The sequence below is a fragment of the Lithobates pipiens genome, unplaced genomic scaffold (genome assembly GCF_037356315.1).
Source record: "Lithobates pipiens isolate NorthernLeopardFrog02 unplaced genomic scaffold, aLitPip1_a1.2 Scaffold_19, whole genome shotgun sequence".
Lineage (NCBI taxonomy): Eukaryota > Metazoa > Chordata > Amphibia > Anura > Ranidae > Lithobates > Lithobates pipiens.
This window is the reverse complement of record NW_027507764.1, coordinates 406,617,454-406,635,705: the sequence shown is the minus strand read 5'-3', so window position 1 is coordinate 406,635,705 and position 18,252 is coordinate 406,617,454. Positions and strand designations below refer to the sequence as shown.

General features: G+C 39.9%; 1 protein-coding gene across 1 annotated transcript in view; it reads left to right on the top strand.

Annotated features, from left to right (window-relative positions):
* RALBP1 (ralA binding protein 1) overlaps positions 1 to 16,427 on the top strand; it is a 128,195-nt gene extending 111,768 nt beyond the window's left edge. The window contains exons 8-10 of the mRNA XM_077492453.1: positions 3,879 to 4,000; positions 4,328 to 4,451; positions 7,071 to 16,427. Of these exons, the coding sequence (XP_077348579.1) occupies positions 3,879 to 4,000; positions 4,328 to 4,451; positions 7,071 to 7,325 (501 nt within the window). The 3' untranslated portion in view covers positions 7,326 to 16,427. The remainder of the gene's footprint in view (positions 1 to 3,878; positions 4,001 to 4,327; positions 4,452 to 7,070) is intronic.
* Positions 16,428 to 18,252: the final 1,825 nt, after the last annotated feature.

Genomic DNA, 18,252 nt, shown 5'->3' with positions numbered 1-18,252 from the left:
CAACTTTCCAAACAAAGTCCGCATGAACAACAGGCTTGTCACTATTTTTTTTTTAGAAGAATGAAAGCATTCCACAGGCACTGCTCCAGAAGGTGCCTGAAGATTTTTTTATAATATTTTTTCTGTTGCTTCCTCATGGCTGGGTAAAAAGTCATGGCCTGGTCAGCACGGTCAACACCTCCCATAGTATGGTTGTAGTCCATCACGACTTGGGGCTTCATGATGTCTTTTCCACCTTTTGTGTGTACCATGACAGTAGAGGTGTTGTGAATGGTACTCATTAGGCACACGCCTTTTTTGTCACGCCATCTCAGTGCCATCATTTTTCCTTTTTGCCAGGCAACTATTTCTCCTGCCTTGAGCTTTTTATTGACAAAGGTTGGTGGCAAGTCACGCCGGTTAGCTCTAATGGTCCCGTATGCATCTGTTTTATGCTGCAAAAGGAACTCGTAGAGTTCTGGAGAACTGTAAAAATTGTCTGTGGTTACACAGTAGCCCTGATTCAGCAGCGGTTCAATCAGAGTAAGCACGGAAGCAGTTGCAGTCCATAGTTACCGAATGTCTCATTGAACTTGGTACCTTTCCCGGTGTAAAGTATGGAATTCCATATGTACCCAGTGCTGGATTCACAGAGCATGAATGATTTTATTCCAAAACGTGCCCTCTTGGACGCAATAAACTGTATCCAGCTGAGTCTTCCTTTGTAGGCCATCAGACTTTCGTCGATACTGATGTCTCTGTCGGGTACATAGGTCTTCTGGAAATTTTTCTGAATCATCTGGTAAAGCCCCCAAATCTTTTTTAGTTTTGGTGCTGGATGAGAAGTCTCGTCGAATTCCTCATTATTCTCAAAGTGCAGATATTTCATAATAAGGGAAAATCTGTACTCCGACATGACGGTGCCAAAAAAAGGAGTTGCTAGCAATTTGTTAGTGGTCCAGTACCACTTCTGCAGGGGTTTACCAACCACTCCCTGTAGAATTATGAGGCCCAGAAACTTCCAGATGTCCTCCTTGGTTACTGGTTCCCACTTTCTGCTCCTTGCAAACCTCTGATGCGTAGCAGCTTGTTGTTCGTGGTACTGATTTGTCTCCATAACAATTTTTTCTATAACCTCATCGGTCAAAAAGAGTTGGAGATATGCCAATGGGTTGTCATCCACATCCACTTTGATACCAGGTGTTCCAGTAAATGGAAATCTTGGGGGCGCTGCATGCTCCGTACCGCAATCAATTGAGCACCAAGTCCGCACATCACTTGGCAAAGTCGCAGGATCATCACTAAAATCGCTTTCCGTGCCTGACGACGAACTTCCCCACGAATCGCTATCACTCACTTCTGCAAGGGATTCTGCATCGCTGTTTTCAAACAGGTCATATGCCACTTTTGAGGTAGAGGCATGCTTTTTTGATGCCATGGTCGCTCTGCAGTTTCCAGACACAAAGTATAGTAAAACTGCAGGCAGGGGCACTGGATAAAGCAATGGGGGCAAGCGAAGGTCAGTTTTATTTTATTTAGTAATGTAATCCAATAGGATTACAATGTATCAGTGTGTTTTGTGCTTTTAACTTTTTGAATTTGGCGCTGGTTCCACCTCCCTGCGTCGCTACGCTCGCAGGGAACGGAAGCCAGGGCACACAGTGCATTGGGCGGAAGGTCCAGAAGATCCGACCGCCATACACAGCGGGGATACATCGCGGGATCCCGGAGACAAGGTAAGTTATGTCTTTCTGGATCCAGCGATGCGATCCCAAGTGTGGCTCGGGGTTACCGCTAATGGTACAAAAATCTCACCCCGAGCCACACTCGGGGAATACCGTCAGGGGGGTTAATAACCACTTTAAAGTGGATGAGCTCTAACGGAATGACAGTTTTTTGTAAAAACATTTTTTAAATAAAGTACTTGTGTTCACCTTTATTTTTTTATTTAAAGAGGGCATAAACTGGGGTGCCAGCCTGAGTGCCACAGTTAACAGCAAGTTTAATGTAAAAAATATACTAGCTAATCAAAAATCACAAAAGTGGTGCTAGAATGGGCATATAATGAACAAGTAGTATGAGCCAAGTGAAGGTGTCCCTGCCATCTGAGGCACGCTTACGATCCGGACAGACACTCTAAGCTGCACAGCGTTGTCATCTTCCTCAGATGCCGGGGACACATCCACTTGGCTCAGACTATTTATCCGTTATATGCCCGTTCTAGCACCACACTTGTGAGTAGCTAGTATATATATGTATATATATATGTATATGTATATATATGTGTGTGTGTGTGTGTGTGTGTGTGTGTGTGTATATATATATATATATATATATATATATATATATATATATATATATATATATATATATATATATATATATATATATATATAAAATATATCATTTATTTATTTTTTTTACATTAAAGTGGTGTTGCCACCAAAAAACAAAAAATAGCTTAAAATTCATAAAAAAAAATAAAATAATAATTATTGGAAAATTTTTTTTTTTTTTACTCACCTCTAAATGCCTGTTGCTAGTGGGTCCCTCGTAGTCTGCCTTCTTCAATGCCCGGGATGGTGACATCACTTCCCTTCACGCCGCATGGTCGTCAGGGACCTATCGCGTGTCCCAGATGACTATGCGGCGTATCACGGCGCCCTGCGCCGCTCACGCATGCGCAGTGGGTGCCTGGCTGTGAAGCCACAGCCGAGTGCCCACAGTAAGAATGCCGGCGCCGCGAGCGGAGCGGGGAACGAGGGGGTGTTTCGTTCCCCCGCATCGTTGGACCCTGGGACAGGTAAGTGTCCGATTATTAAAAGTCAGCAGCTGCAGTATTTATAGCTGCTGACTTTTTTTTGTTAGTGGGCACCCCACTTTAAACTTGCTTTTAACTGCTGCACCCAAGCTGGTGCCCCGTATGTCCCCTCTTGTCTTGCAGAGATCAGCTATGGGGAGCTGCTGCTAACATAATACACTTTTTAAAAGGACTTTACTGATTTTATATCATGGGCTTTTCACATTAAGGACTATAGTCTCTATTAATTTTCTTGCGCCATTTCCGTTTTTATTTTTTTCCTTTGTTGCATATTGGGGTTGCTTCCCCCCCCCCCCCCCCCCCGAACAATTTTGCAGCCACTTTCTGCCAAGATATGTGCACTTCAGTGATGACTGCATGATGTTTTTCAGGGTGGGTTTTCCGATAGTGACAGTAGTGGACCATGCCTGCGTGTGTTGAATTGACCCGTGTGTGTGTGAATGCTTCAAATCTTGTCTGCCAGGGTGAGAACATAGGAGCAGAGTTGAGAGACAAGGCTAGAGTGTTGTAACTCTATAACAGGAAGTGCCTGCACAAGGACTTTATTGGCAGGATTGTCAGGTATTGAATGCCGCAAATTTTAAAACTGTCAAAATTATTTTGAACTTGCAACCTGTAAAGCTTATATGAGATGTTTACTACATCACTAGAGCCCATAGGTAAGCCTAAAAACAGCTGTAATCCTCTTACAATTGTTTACTTATCATTCATTGAGGGTAATTTATGTAAGGCAAATCCTACAAGGGCAAAGTGCACTTGAAATTGCACTGAAAGTGCACTTAGGGCTAGATCTGAAATGAGGGGAAGCTCTGCTGATTTTATCATCCAATCATGTGCAAGCTAAAATGCTTTTTTTTATTTTCCTTGCATGTCCCCTTCGGCAACTCCACCTCCAAGTGCACTTTCAGTGCAATTTCAATTGCACTTGTAGTGCAAAGTGGATTTGCCTTTCATAAATAACCCCCATTGTGTCCATCTGGATAGTATAATTACAGTAAGATTTTGCTCTGCTGGTTTGAGAACACTGAGACTGTGTCCTGGATTCACTCTTGCACTGAAAAGTTCTTCATCTTATCAGGAAAATGAAATATTAACAGAACAAGAAGAACTGGTTGCAATGGAGCAGTTCCTGAGACGTCAGATTGCAACAGAGAAGGAGGAAATTGACCGTCTCCGAGCAGAAATTTCTGAAATTCAAAGGTAGTTATAATGGTTTCCATCATGAGCCAACCTGAAGTATAGAAATCTTATACAAAATGTATTTTACACTTCGTGGGGGAGTTGCTTGTGGCACCATGGGAAGCATGAGTTGCAGTATATTGGTGTTCTAATGGTATACGTGTCCTTTATTATAGGATATGGGTCCGTAAAACATAAAGGGTTATATTCCTACTGCATGTGACTAGTCTTTAGTGTGAAAAGTGGACAATAATCAGATACTGAATGCCGTTTCATCTCTTTCTGATCTGTGCAATATTACATTTAATATTTGATGTTTCCATTGATGATGTGCTATACACCCTGCAGTCGCCAGCAGCATGGCCGGAGTGAGACAGAAGAGTATTCATCTGAGAGTGAGAGTGAAAGCGAGGATGAGGAAGAGCTGCAAATTATCCTGGAAGATCTACAGAGACAGAATGAAGAGCTGGAGGTGAGCCATTGTGAAGGAAGGAAGGGTATTTGCTGCCACCTACTGACCTCCATTCTTTTTTCTTTAAGAGTGGTCTCTATGCTAGGCTCTAATCTAAACACTGTTCAAGTATCAAAATCCAAGACAAATCAGGTCTATACACTCACAAATGTTTCTTCTCCTGTGTAGTAAATGTATAATTTTTAGCATGCTAAGGTGCATAGCTGAGTAGGTCTGAACCAGGGAAAAATAGCTTGCCTGTCATTATGCAGTGAGCAATTTGCCCCTATAAATTTTCAGTCAACACAACAAGGAGCAGATAGGCAGAAACATAGTTTGCAAGCCTGTTGGCTACGGGACTTTTTAGCCAGTTTGCCCATTGATAAGGGCACATGGGTAGGAGGCAAGCTCTCCCATTGAAAGTTGTATCAAAATATCTGAAGTAGAATCAATACCAAATAGAGTTTACGGAAAACAAGGTGCTATGAAAATGTGACCGTAGTAGGTCAAACAGTCATGATTACAAGTGGTTGGGGGAGTGGGATGGGGTGGGACTCCTTCCCTCAAACTGGATAGCAGGTTAGGGAGAGACAGTAGAAGAAGTTGGGGTGGGGGGGAAATTTGGGGAGTCCTGCAGCATTGGAGCAAGCCTTATGACATCAATAAAAGAGATTTAAAAAAATGGTTGGAGATGTGCGGTTGAAGACTTCAATTCATATGCTCCCTTTTGCAAAGAAAGTTAAATGGTCATGTAAGTGGCCAGTTAATTCCTCCATTCTCATGATATAATTCAGATCATTGACCCTCTCCCCCAGATTTTTAGAATAGTGGCCATCCTCCCAGTGTCTAGGGAACAACGCCCTGCCTGCAGAAAGTATAAATTGTAAGAGCCCCCACTTTACTACTGCGTGGGGGACAGGAAATATGGAAAGAGCTGCTTCTGGAGTCTTTGGCCAAGTCCAACCCGTAATTTAGTTACACAGACCGAAGAAAACCTTCCAGAAATGGCTGACATACCTCAAATGTGAAAAACTGTGCTGTTTCCTTCTTCCTTCACCATGTCAACAACGGTCGTAGACTGAGCGGGAAGTAGTGTATAGGAGGACCTATACCACCTGGTCCATATTTTCTCTTTTCTTATTCCTAAGTTTGGCTTGCTACATTTCTCCCAGTCTTCATTGGTGATAGAGCAATCCAGTTCTTTCTCCCATTCTTTGGTATAACCAGAATCTTGCTTTACAGCATAATGGAGTTGTCTAATTAACCCAGTATTGTCCTTTCTTCTGCATTCAAAAATGAGGCAAATGTGTTAACAGCATTTTTAGATCATTTCCTACACTTGTGCCTAGATGTGAGATGGTGTAAAAAAGGAATACAGCTTCTTTGAAGAGGGGTGGTGCATAGGCCAGAAGATTTATTAAATGTTAGCCGACATAAACACTGAGAAGGACAACTTCAATATGACTGCTCTAAGCTATCAGTGTGGTGCTTGGCTACTGTTGAGCAGTGCGAGCAAGTCTTCATGACACATGTCACATTGTTGTGTCATAGTAAATGGACACGTCCTGATGTTTGACATTTTCATACATCTGACAGTAGATGAGTAGTTTTAAATGGAGTTCTTCCCTTCTCTCTCTCCAACCTCCTATATTATTGTTATTTGTACTGGAACTAAAGGAAAACAATGATTTCAGCTCATTCGTAATTGTCTTTCTTTTTTGTTAAGATATTATTTATAGAAAAAGAATAAGACAGTTTGCCTTGCAGGGCTTCAAAGCACCAAATGTAAACAGTACCTCAACTACGGTAGTATATTCCAAAATTGTCAAGGAGTACCAATCGCATACTAGCATATTAGCACATTATGACTGACTTAACTTGCAAGCTATCCCCTCCAGTGCTGCAGTGTCAGCACTCCCTTATATTGTGGGCGCCTCCATCTTCTCCCACGTTTCCAATCACATTCTGACTTTTCGGCTGATTGATAGGTCCGGACTCAACACAGAGTGGTTTCGTAAAAATATGTTGAGCTGTGCACGCATGGCTCAGTGTATATAAACACTAATCGGCAGGGAGGAGGATTTATGACAACAGAAACCAATATAGTCTCTTCTGTCATAAAAATTCTACCTTTTTTATTTTTTAGGTTTAATTCTGCCTTAAGTTGATTTACTTATTTTGTAGGTAAACATTTAGTACACCATTAGAGCACTATGGGTTAGCTAAAGAACGTTCACCAAAAGTAGCTATCTTTGCTAACTGCCCTGTCTGCCCTAGTTTTTGGAATGACCTGTACCATTAATGACTAATTATTGAGTCACTCAGTTCTGTGTAAGAGCTATTGATCTCTGTAAACAGGCTTTTTACAGCACCAAGCTGAAGAGAAACCACAAAGCACATGAAAACAGCTTAGAGCTCCACCTGCAGGATGGGGAAAAAAAAAAAAACATTTTTAATATGGAACAGTTCTCCTTTATCTGGAAATAAATCAGGTTTGTTTTATATTTTTTAGTCTTGCCAATAATACAAAGGACTTAGAATATATGTACAAAACCACACATTCTGTTTAATATTCCCTGTACATGAACATCTTTTGTTACACTCAAGCAAATTATACTGAATGCTACTGTCTCTTGTTAGGTTAAGAACAACCATCTGAACCAGGCAATTCATGAAGAGAGAGAAGCCATCATTGAGCTGCGTGTTCAGCTTAGGCTTTTACAGATGCAGCGCATGAAGTCCGAGCAGCTGCAGGAGGAAGAGGAGCCAGGGAGGACAGGCAGCAGACCCCAGCTGCAGAGGGACACTGTCTCTGAATCAAAACCACCTAAAGACAAGACAAAGGAGCAAGTAAGACCTTCTCCAATTAAAGACTGGAAAGAAACGCTTATCTGAGTGTCAAACTAAAGACGTTACCCCTTATTAACACTTTCAGGCAATTGCATTGCTATAAAACATGCATCGCTTTATGGAGGAAGAGTTTGCTCGCCTTGTGGGTTCTGGCTGTCCTGGACTCGGTTTACTGACATAGCAGAATAAATACTTATTATTTTGTACAAGAGTAATGGTGGAAAAAAGAGAATGTAATTTTCTAAAAAAAAAAGAAAAAAAAAATCTAAACAAACACAGAAGGACATGTAATAAGGAAAAGTGGTTATGAAAATGATGTGTGTTTTTTTTTTTTTAAAAACAATTTTACTATCCAAATGTAACCAGATACACCAAAATTCTATTATTTATTCATGAGTTTCTTTGCATCAGAGCAGCTTTAAATATGTAGTGTTTTTTTCTTAATTAAACCAGGGATGTTGCAGCTGTGAATACACCAGTTTGAGACTACTACGAATAAAACTTTTATTCTAATGCATTTACATGGCTCTCTAGTCATGCCAATGTACAGGCAGCATTTTTGTAGGTTTGGTGTTAGTGCATAGTAGTATTAAAGCAACAAAAGAGATATTTGTTTAAGGTCAAGTACAAGATCACAGAATGAAGCGATGATCTTACCAAAAAATCCAATAAGCTCCTAACATTGTTCTCCCCGTCTGGACTAGTAAACACCGCCTCCTCACCTCAATACAATAATGGGTCGGTGTTCTGCACTCCGACAGGGGAGAACTCAGACTTGGTTCTGCAGCAGAAGTGTTGTCGGTCAACTAAAGGATGTTATGAGCTTGGTCGATTTCTGGCAGATCAACAGGTATTCTGTACTTGCAGCTTTAAAAAAAAAAAATACATATTGCAGAGATGTATTGCATATTTTTTTTATTTCGGCCAGACATTTAAACTTAATTAACACTTTACTTCCCTTTAAACACTTAGGTGGTGTATTTATAATTTTTTTTTACACAAGATTCACACAACTTAACGCCCCAGGATTCACACGTTGTCCTAATAGAAAATATAAATTGTGTGAATCATGCACAAAGCGTTGAGAAATCCCTTTTATCTTTAACTTCGCCCTATGTTTAATCCTTTTTGCCTTACTTTAAAAAACAAAAACAAAGAACTTGGCTGTAAAATGTAACCTACCACTTAACCCCATATAACTTAACCTAACTCCTAAGCTTTTACCCCTAGCACTAAGTTAACCCATATTTGTCTTTTGAACCCCCAAACTGTCACACCACCCTATTCAAAAAGTTTCTTGTTTCTGCCCAAAAAGTAGAGCAACACAGAGCTTATTTTTCACGCTCCAAAACCAACAGATTTAGTGGACAAAATGGTGTCTGTATTGGAAAGTATGATAGATATATATATATATATATATCTCTCTCCATATGCAGAAAACCAGAGACAGTCGGCTAGTATTTTTAGAGGAAGTCCCAAATTTCTCTCATAGGTTTTCTATCATCTGAAAAGTTATTCAAACTATTATGTATTTCTCATAAATACTGTTAAAGTTTTAAGTACTTATCAGTAAGACACCTAGATTCTATTTTCTGCCAGTCCTGTACTTACAAATTACCCTTTTCTGCTCAGTAGGCATGTCTTTGCAATAATCCTTTATTTAGCTGAATGGAGTGTGACAAACACACCTCACAAAGTAATTGGCTTCTATCAATAAATCACTAAAGTTGGCCATACACGGAGCAAATTTATTTTCTACAGTCGCTGGATTCCCCTACCAACACAGACTATGTTGATGCGGAAATCCCTCCTGGCGATACATTGTCTTCTCCCCTTGGGGGGAAGCCGCCCCCTTCTGGGAGAAGATGTTGATTATTGCTAGCGGCTATAGCAGCCGCTAGTGCTAATTGCAAGTAAAACCCGTGAGGCTGGTTTGGCCAATTTGATCAATCAACTTGGTACATTTAGCCTGCCCATAGATGGTTTGAATTTCTATGGTCAATAGACACCCTTACCCAGGCCATAGAAATGTATAAGATAGCGATGTGACAAAACCGGTGCTTGTGAGTCAAACATGTAAGAGAGCTCATTTCAAACAAGATGTATTTTTGAACATATGTCACCAGAAAAATTATTCTGCAGAGCTACAATTTTTCAGCTGTTTTCCGTTGACTGGCCAAGCTTTGTGTGTCTTTTTTGCTATCTTAGGATAAACGACTGTGGTCAACACTCTTGCCCCTTTCATATTATTTGGCAACATCACATTTTTATTCTGTATACAAATGATCTTTTTAGGTTGAGAAGTTGACAAACCGTAAACAATTTTCCATACGAAAGGTTATTGTATGAAAGATCACTTAGGAGTCTGGCAAGCACAGTCTTATGTCTATTAATAGCCTAACTTTTTTGTGCCTTTTATGCTTTGATTTCAAGTTACTTGGTTGCAGCGGCACCACCAAATACTTTGCTAGACAGCTGTGTTGACTGCAGATGTTTTAGGTGGGTTTTTCCTTCCTGTTATGCTGCCTACATAACTTGCCATAGTAGTCTAATTTGTGAAGCTTAATTGCTTGTCCTCACATGTTTGTTAATATGACTAATGTCTCTAATGTGTATGTGAACAGCCTTTTTAATTCCGAGTAATGTCCTGGTATCAAGATACTTGAGATTAAGGCAGCTGATATTTGTCATGGTTTGGGATTACTGTAGGTGATGGTTCCCTCTGTGACATTGCTCGTGTTTTACTTAAATCTGTGAATGGGTCTTCCCAGTTTAAGATATAGATGTAAGCCAGATATGCTAATTTATCCTGTGTTTGTTGTTCATCAACCATGCACCCCAGTAATGCAAAGTTTTTAGGAAATTAGTGCCACTTCGGACCTGGGGACATACAGAAGGACAGGATCTATTCAAGACGTAGGAGAGGGATCAAAAATTAGTGATAAATGCGCTGATCCAGGTCCATTATGTATTCTATAGGCTCAGATAAATGTTGTTCATTTGTCCTTTTTTAGGACATAGATTAGAAACTGTCCCTAAATCACTGGGCACATTGTATGCCTGATCTGGCTACTTTTCCTTAATGATTCTTACATGTCTTGTTGCTTGCACCATGTCTGTGAAAACTGTATTATATATTCATGGTTTATATAACTATTCCAGCAATACAAATACAGGCTGGATAACACATTGCTGGAGCCAATAAAAGCACATTCCAGTCCCATTTTGGATATACAGGGTTGCTTAGTGGGTTGGGTTTATATAATTTGTGTTCTAGTTCCAGCTGTCTCTAGTACTTCAGATTGCACACACTTGGCTTCATAGTCTGTGATGACCTTCATCAGAACAATGCAAATGAAAGGTCTGGCAAAGCATTAAAAGAGATCATTGATCTCTGAATATTTGACATGGTGATTTGCATGTTAAGTAAGGACAAGTTAAAGACATTTGCTTTTATTAAAAAAAATCCTAAAATAAATATATGTAAAGTACAGTCAGGTCCGTAGCTTGCTGTAATGCATCACTTTTACTGTTTATCAACTTGCCTTGCCTCACCTCCATGGATATCCTTCAATTTTCATGGATAGGCTTCAGTGTGTTTGTATGGTATAGCACAAAGCATGCTTCGTCTCAGAAGGGTGCAAGGGCTCCTTTTTCTCATGCAATGTGCAGCCTCTGCCATATATGCCTAGCAGGTGTATATGACCAATGGTTAAATTTGTCTTCCATATTTCTGACATGCAATTTAACTTTATTGACATATTAAAGTAAACCTGTATTAAGAGGAACCTGGAGGCTGCCATTCTTGACCTCATGTTCTAAAAATGCTGGATGACTGTCATGCTGATCCTCTTTTTTTTCGATTTGTTTGAGTCACTGACCCAGAGCCCGTATGTACAAAAGGACTTGGATCTCCAGGTCAGTGATTAAACAGTAATAATAACTTTATTACATTATAATATATATAGTCCTCATCATAAAAGTCAAGTTGCTATAATTTTTTTAGAAAGAGGTCCATAACGAGAGCCTCCAAATTTCCCTCATGTCAGGTTAACTTTAAGACATAATAGGAAATATTTCCAAAAACTGTGAAAACACCATTTATAACCTACACATAAAGGCTTTCCAATGGGGTGGCTGGCAAACATTCTGGATTCCAGCCCAAAAGAGAACATTGGGCCAAGTGGCTTAATGTATATAAGCAGGCAATGAAGTGTTCACTTTGTTGTGTGCTTAGGAAAATGGAATACAACAGACAGGTAACACCGCTCCAGGTGAAAAGCAATTCCTTCCTCAAATTGTGAGGTGCTAGTCCAGTCCGTGATCTGGCCAAGTAATCCAATAGCAAAGTGGGTGACTGCACTTCACAAAATAAGGAAAAAAGCTTTATTGTATAAAAACATCCAACATCAAAAATAGTTTGACAGCATCATGACACGCAGAGAGAGGCGCATGGCTGATGCGTTTCATGAATTTCTTCCCCTAATCATAACACATAATCACTAGCAACCAAGATTCTTAAAACAGCTATAATGCAGCTGAATGGTGTTAATGCGCTGAATCGGCTTGCTCCAGACAAACATTTCAAAAAAGAAAAACGTAAGAATAAAACCATTAGTAAACAAAAAAATACTATTATAAAAATATTTGTGTAAAAAAACACACTTACCCCTTTCTTGTGTGTGTATATATGTATGTGTGGATATAGATATAGAGAGAGTGAGTGTGTGTGTTATATATATATATATATATATATATATATATATATAAAAACTAATATAAATGTGAAAAAAAGTAAATGGTGAATTGCCATAAAAAGAGAACTACACATCTCATATATATATACTCTATAAACAGGGAGAGGGTGTGATAGAAAAGTTGCATAGAAAATGCATGTAGAAAAATTACACATGTATTTTACTACTGAAAAAGTCGAATTATATAATTTTTAAAACATATAGTACATATGTTCTATTGAAGCCGCATATACAATATAACAAAAAATACTACTACTAACAGCCCTAATACTGGATTATATCTTACGAATGGGGTAAATCAATGTGACCACAACTATTCGAATAGGATGCGACACGTTACTATGAAGTTTAACCCATTGGGTATACTGGTTTGAAGCTTAAAGATACAAAATAACTCTCTCTTGAACAGGAGCCGGAAAATACACCCCCCCCCCCCCCGTGATGTTTGGACTTTAAAGAGGAAGTAAACACTGATGGGTTTACTTCCTCTTTGTATCCCTGCAAAGGTAAAGCATAATTATGTGTCACTTACCTGACACAAGAGCCAGCGGTGTCACCGCTGTCCCCTGTAGTACGGAGCGTCCATCATCTTCCGGGTATCACTGCTCCGACCACTCACAGCGCTGGAGCAGCGATGACGTCACTCCCGCGCATGCGCACGGGAGCCGCCACTAACGGCTTATAGTGCACCTGCATATAGTGCATGCGCTGTAGACAGCGGTGCCTGTCTTTTAGTAAATATCTCCTAAACCGTGTATGTTTAGGAGCTATTTACTGGACCTACAGGTAAGCCTTCATCTAGGCTTGCCTGTAGGTCAAAGTGGTTTGTAAGGATTTACAACCACTTTAACCAGGGACAGATCCCCATTATGCATGTTATTAAAATGACCGGCAACATTAGTGGATTTATTACCACTTATATTGCCCAAATGTTCCCTAAACCTATCTGAGTCTCCGAACAGTTCTTCTCACGCATTGCTTGGAACAAGCACCACACGATGACAGATTACATAAGATGTGTTTCAATCAAAGAATTTGTCAATTTTAAAAACTATTAATGGAGTGTAAATCCTGACCCAGCGACACATAGGAACAACAGAGACAGGGGAGCCACATTTAAAGTTCCCTTTAAAATGTAACCATGTAAACGATTGAGCACATGTACTGTCTGACTGAAAAAGACTGGGAGCTAGTTTCCCTCTCCAGTAATGGCAGGATCTTTAAAATTGTAGCACATCCTATGTAATCTGTCATCACGTGCAGTGCTTGCTCCAAGTAATACATGGGAAATACTATTCGGAGATTTGGAGTTCAGTTTAGGGAACATTTGGGCGATATAAGGGGTAATAAATCCACCAATGTTGGCCGTCATTTTAACAACATGCATAACGGAGATCTGTCCCTGGTTAAAGTCCAAATTATTGAAAAAGTAAAAACACCACGGGGGATGATATTTTCCACCTCCTCTGTAAAACTTTTTCCGATGGGGAAATGTGTGATGACAGGCTGTTGGCGGAAAATCCGACTGTGTGTATGCTCCATCAGACAATTGTTGTCTGACCTTCCGCCAACACATGTTGGCCAGCAGGATTTAAAATTTTCCACGGACAAATGTCTGTTGGATTTTCCAAGCATGTGTACACAAGTCCATCAGACAAAAGTACAAGCACGCATGCTTGGAAGCAAGGATGAGCCAGAAGCGGTCGGTCTTGTAAACTAGCATTAGTAATGGAGAATTAACATTTGTGACGTGGCAAATTATGAAATCTCAAAATGCAGCTCTCTTCTTTAATGGGATAATAATGAAGCTGCTTTTCTGGTGATACTGATGGAGTTATTGCAAACAAATTTTCAAAGGATTTTTTTTCTAGTGATATCAAGAATAATATTATTATGCTTTTTTTTTATTTACTTGGGCAAGTTACCACAACACCATTATCACATAGTTTTTAAGATCAAAGATACAACTATGTTGGTGTCCCTTGTCAATCTTACATAGCCAAGTATTATTCTACACAATTTTTTTTATTGTGCATTAAAAAAAGAAAACATAAAATTAGACATGCTATCTGCCAATAGAACATAACTAAAAAGTGCATTCTATGCATCCAAAAATCCAGAAAATATACCAAATTATTATTCAACCAGAAAAATAATGTCAAAGCAAAAACTCCAAGGCCAATAATAACACGTCATCTCCTCCGATTCTGCAACATGTCTGTTTGACGAACGGCCATTCAGAAACAAACTGAAACCACGAAATGAAAAGCGCGAACTGAAAAGCGCTAAATGAAAAGCACGAAAAGAAAAGCACAAATCAACAATCGCCAAACTTCTACTAACACGAAATTAGCAGAAGGAGCACAAAGAATGGTGCTAAAGAGCTGAAAAACAACGTAGTACGCCACTAGGTTCGTATTTGCTGGCCAACAATTGTGTAGCCATGTGTATGCAAGACATGTTTGGGCCAATACCCTTCGGACAAAATTCCACGGTTTTGTTGGCCAACAATCCGATCGTGTGTACGAGGCTTTAGAGAGGTATTTTGGATCTTTAAGCTTCAAACCAGGATACCTAACGGGTTAAACATTCATCAAATATAATCCAGTATTAGGGCTGTTATTAGTATCATTTGTTATATTGTTTATGCGGCTATAATAGAACATATGTACATGTTTTAGAATTTATAGAATTAGAGACAGTTTTTTTTTTCAGTAGTAATATATACATGTGTAATTTTTTCTATGTGACTTCTCTATCACACCCTCTACCTGGTTATAGAGTATATATAGATGTGCAGGTACCTTTTTATGGTATAAGTCACAAATTTTTTGCACATTTATATTAGATCTCTATAGATACAATTAAGAAAGGAGTAGGTGTGTTTTAAGATGAATACAAAAGTTACCTTATGTGTTTTTTGTTTACTAATGGTTTTATAATTTTTTTTTATTTTTGAAATGTTTGTCTGGAGCGAGACACTTCAACACTATTCGTCTGCATTGTAGCTGTTTAAAAATCTTGGTTGCTAGTGCTTATGGGTTATGATTAAGCAAAGAAATTTATGAAACACGTTAACTATGTGCAGGTCATGATGCTGTTGTGAACAATTTTTTATGGTTTTTATACAATAAAGCTTTTTTCCTTGGCGTGCGGTCATTCACTTTGATATTGGATTGCTTAGGAAAATGGAGTTGGCGGCTTTAATACTGTGATACTGCTCGTGTTGTCTCTCCAATGACAGGAGACTTCAACCATGAGTAACCATGGTACACATGAGCATTTTTTATTGTTGGCTTGTACAAACCAGTCTGAAGGGCATCCAATTCAACAAGCACTTACAAAGCATTTAAACAGTATCCAGCAGCCTTCTTGATGCCCACTTAACACCTTTCAGCCCTGTTTTGGGAGTTTTGAATTTTAGCATGTGTTGCTGTAGCTTTACCAAGCATAATAGTGAGAGTTTTGGTTGCAGTTTTAACCAGCATTCATCAAGCTTCAACAGACATTTAGAAGCCTTTACAGGCATTTAACAAGCGATCACATAAATCTAGTTAATGTCCCATAAATGGCTTATGAACAGAATGCTCTTTAGACTAGTTTTGAAAAGCCAAGGTGATAAAATTGCCCTTGTGTACAGGACTCTAGTTGATAGCATACAGAAAAATAAGGATAACATTTATCTGTAATGATCTTTCGCCTTTTTTTTTTTTTTCCTCCCTTTCTCTTATATGGATCTTGCAATTTTTATACAAAACATTGATCCAGTTTTAAAGCTTTTCTTATGTTAAACCTGTTCAATGCTAGCTGGATGCAATATAATGCGATTCATTTACGATGACTGGTGCAAATGTTGTTTATATTAGCCATATGCCTTGCGTCACTTAAAAGAGAACCTATTTCACTGTTCTGTGTGACAGGTTTGTTTTTTTTGTAATAAATCTGCACCACTTGGAGCAAAGAATTGTCAAGCGCTTGCAGGTCTGTGCTGGCCCACATTTACCTTGTACTATACACTGCTGGTGAATGAACAGAACCTTTCTTCCAGGTGAAATTCACATTATTCTTACTACAAGTAACTTTATAACTGGAATGAACAACCCTACAAATTCTAACTCTCCCGTATCCACCTGTACGTGTGTGTAGACTGCCAATTTATTTTTTGTTGTATTTTCTTTCTTTGTTTGCATTAATGAAGTGTTAATATTTGACTTTGTCTGTTACAAAAGCATTTTGTATTTACTAATGTCAGCCTTTTTTAATGCATTAATTATCAAATGATGTCACTTATCAGTGTTTTATTTCTCCCAAAATGATGTAGGTCTCTTAGATCATAATTCTTATTCATACACCATGCAATGGGGTAAATAAAGAATCCATTTTAAACCTACACCTTGTCTTGTCTTTTTTGCACTAAAGCGGAATTCCACCCATTTAAAAGTCAGCAGCCACAAAAAGTGAAGCTGCTGACTTTTAATAATCAGACACTCACCTGTCCCACAGTCCAGTGATGAGGGAGCACGAAGCCCTGCACCTCTCCCTCTCCGCGGCAACGACATTCTAACTGTGGACACTAACATCACAGCAGGGCGCAATCTGCGCATGCGCAAGCTGCTGACATGTCCCAGAAGATTGCAAGGAGGGGGGGGGGTGATTTTTCTTCCAGTGCTGCGCCACCAAGGGAGGAAGTGGGAGCTGGGTGCCTGTAAACAGGTAACCCCCCCCCAAAAAAAAAAAGAAGAAATGCCAAATGTGGCATGTCAGGGGGGAGGGGGGGGTCACCAACACTTAAAGCGGAAGTTCTATTTTTGGGTGGAACTCCGCTTTAATAATGCTTTATGTAGCACCCCTAGAAAAATAAAAATTGCATTTTACAGATGACGAAAATCTGACATTTTTCCTTTTTTTTCAGTTCAATGTTTTGTACTGAGAATTTATTGGATCAATATTTGGAGCAACAAAACATGCCCAGAGCATTTGGGTACAATGACATTGATTAAATATGTGGGACAAAAAGCACAACAGTTCACCAAAAAGGTACCCAACAACAGTTTATCTTTTGTCTTTGATATCAGACTAGAGTAATCCACTGGGGCATGAGAAAAAAAAAAAAAAGGCAAAGGAAAACTGGAATGGCAAGACACAAAATAGTAAGACCCCTTTCACACTGAAGGCATTTTTCAGGCATTTTAGCGCTAAAAATAGCACCTGTAAAGCACCTCTCAAGCCTTTCACACTGGGGCGGCATCTTTGGGGTGGTGTGGGAGCGGTGTATACAGCGCTCCTACACTGGCCCTGACATTCAAATCAATGCGCAGTACTGTCAAAGCTCCTGCAAAGCTCTTTGGCAGCAGTGCTTTTTGGGTGATTTTAACCCCTTGTTAACTACTTCTTTGGGGTTAAAAGCACCCTGGTAAAGCACTAGTGGTGCTTTACCGCTAACGCTCTGGTGGTCTGAGTGTGAAAGTAGCCTTAGGCCCCTTTTCACACTTGTATGACTTGTCCTACGATTTGGGACTGCAAAGTCACATGACAAATCGTTCCCCGTGATTTCCAATGTCTACCATTTATATTAGTATGACTTCAAGTCACGCCGACTTCAAAGTAGTTCCTGCGCTACTTTGGTACGACTTTGATCCTACTTCAGCCCATTGATTATCACCGAAGTCGGATAAAAGTCAGATCGCTGTTTTAACGGATCCAACTTGGCATGTGACTTGTGCTATGATGATCTTGAACGGGAACTCCATGCCAAATGAAAAAACAAAACGGCATGGGTTCCCTCTCCAAGAGCATTTCAGGCCCTTCAGTCTGGTATGTCGAACCCTTATCTGAGCACACAGCCTGCAGGTTAGGAAAGGGGGTGGGGATGAGTGAACGCCCCCCTCCTTCTGAACGGTACTAGGCCGCATGCCCTCAACATGGGGGGGTGGGTGCTTTGAGGCAGGGGGGCCCTGCACCCCCCCACCCCAAAGCAACTTGTCCCCATGTTGATGAGAAACCTGGCCGTTGGTTGTTGGGGTCTGTGGGCAGGTAGCTTATCGGAATCTGAAAGGAGGGGGGCCCCAGATCCCAGCCCCCCACCCTGTGTGAATGAGTATCGGGTACATTGTAGGTACTACTTACAGGATATTTGGCAAAAACGGGCATCAGTTAAAAAAAAACATCCGAGTCCTCTGCTCAATGGTGTGTGTTTCATGGACGCGGAAATTGTG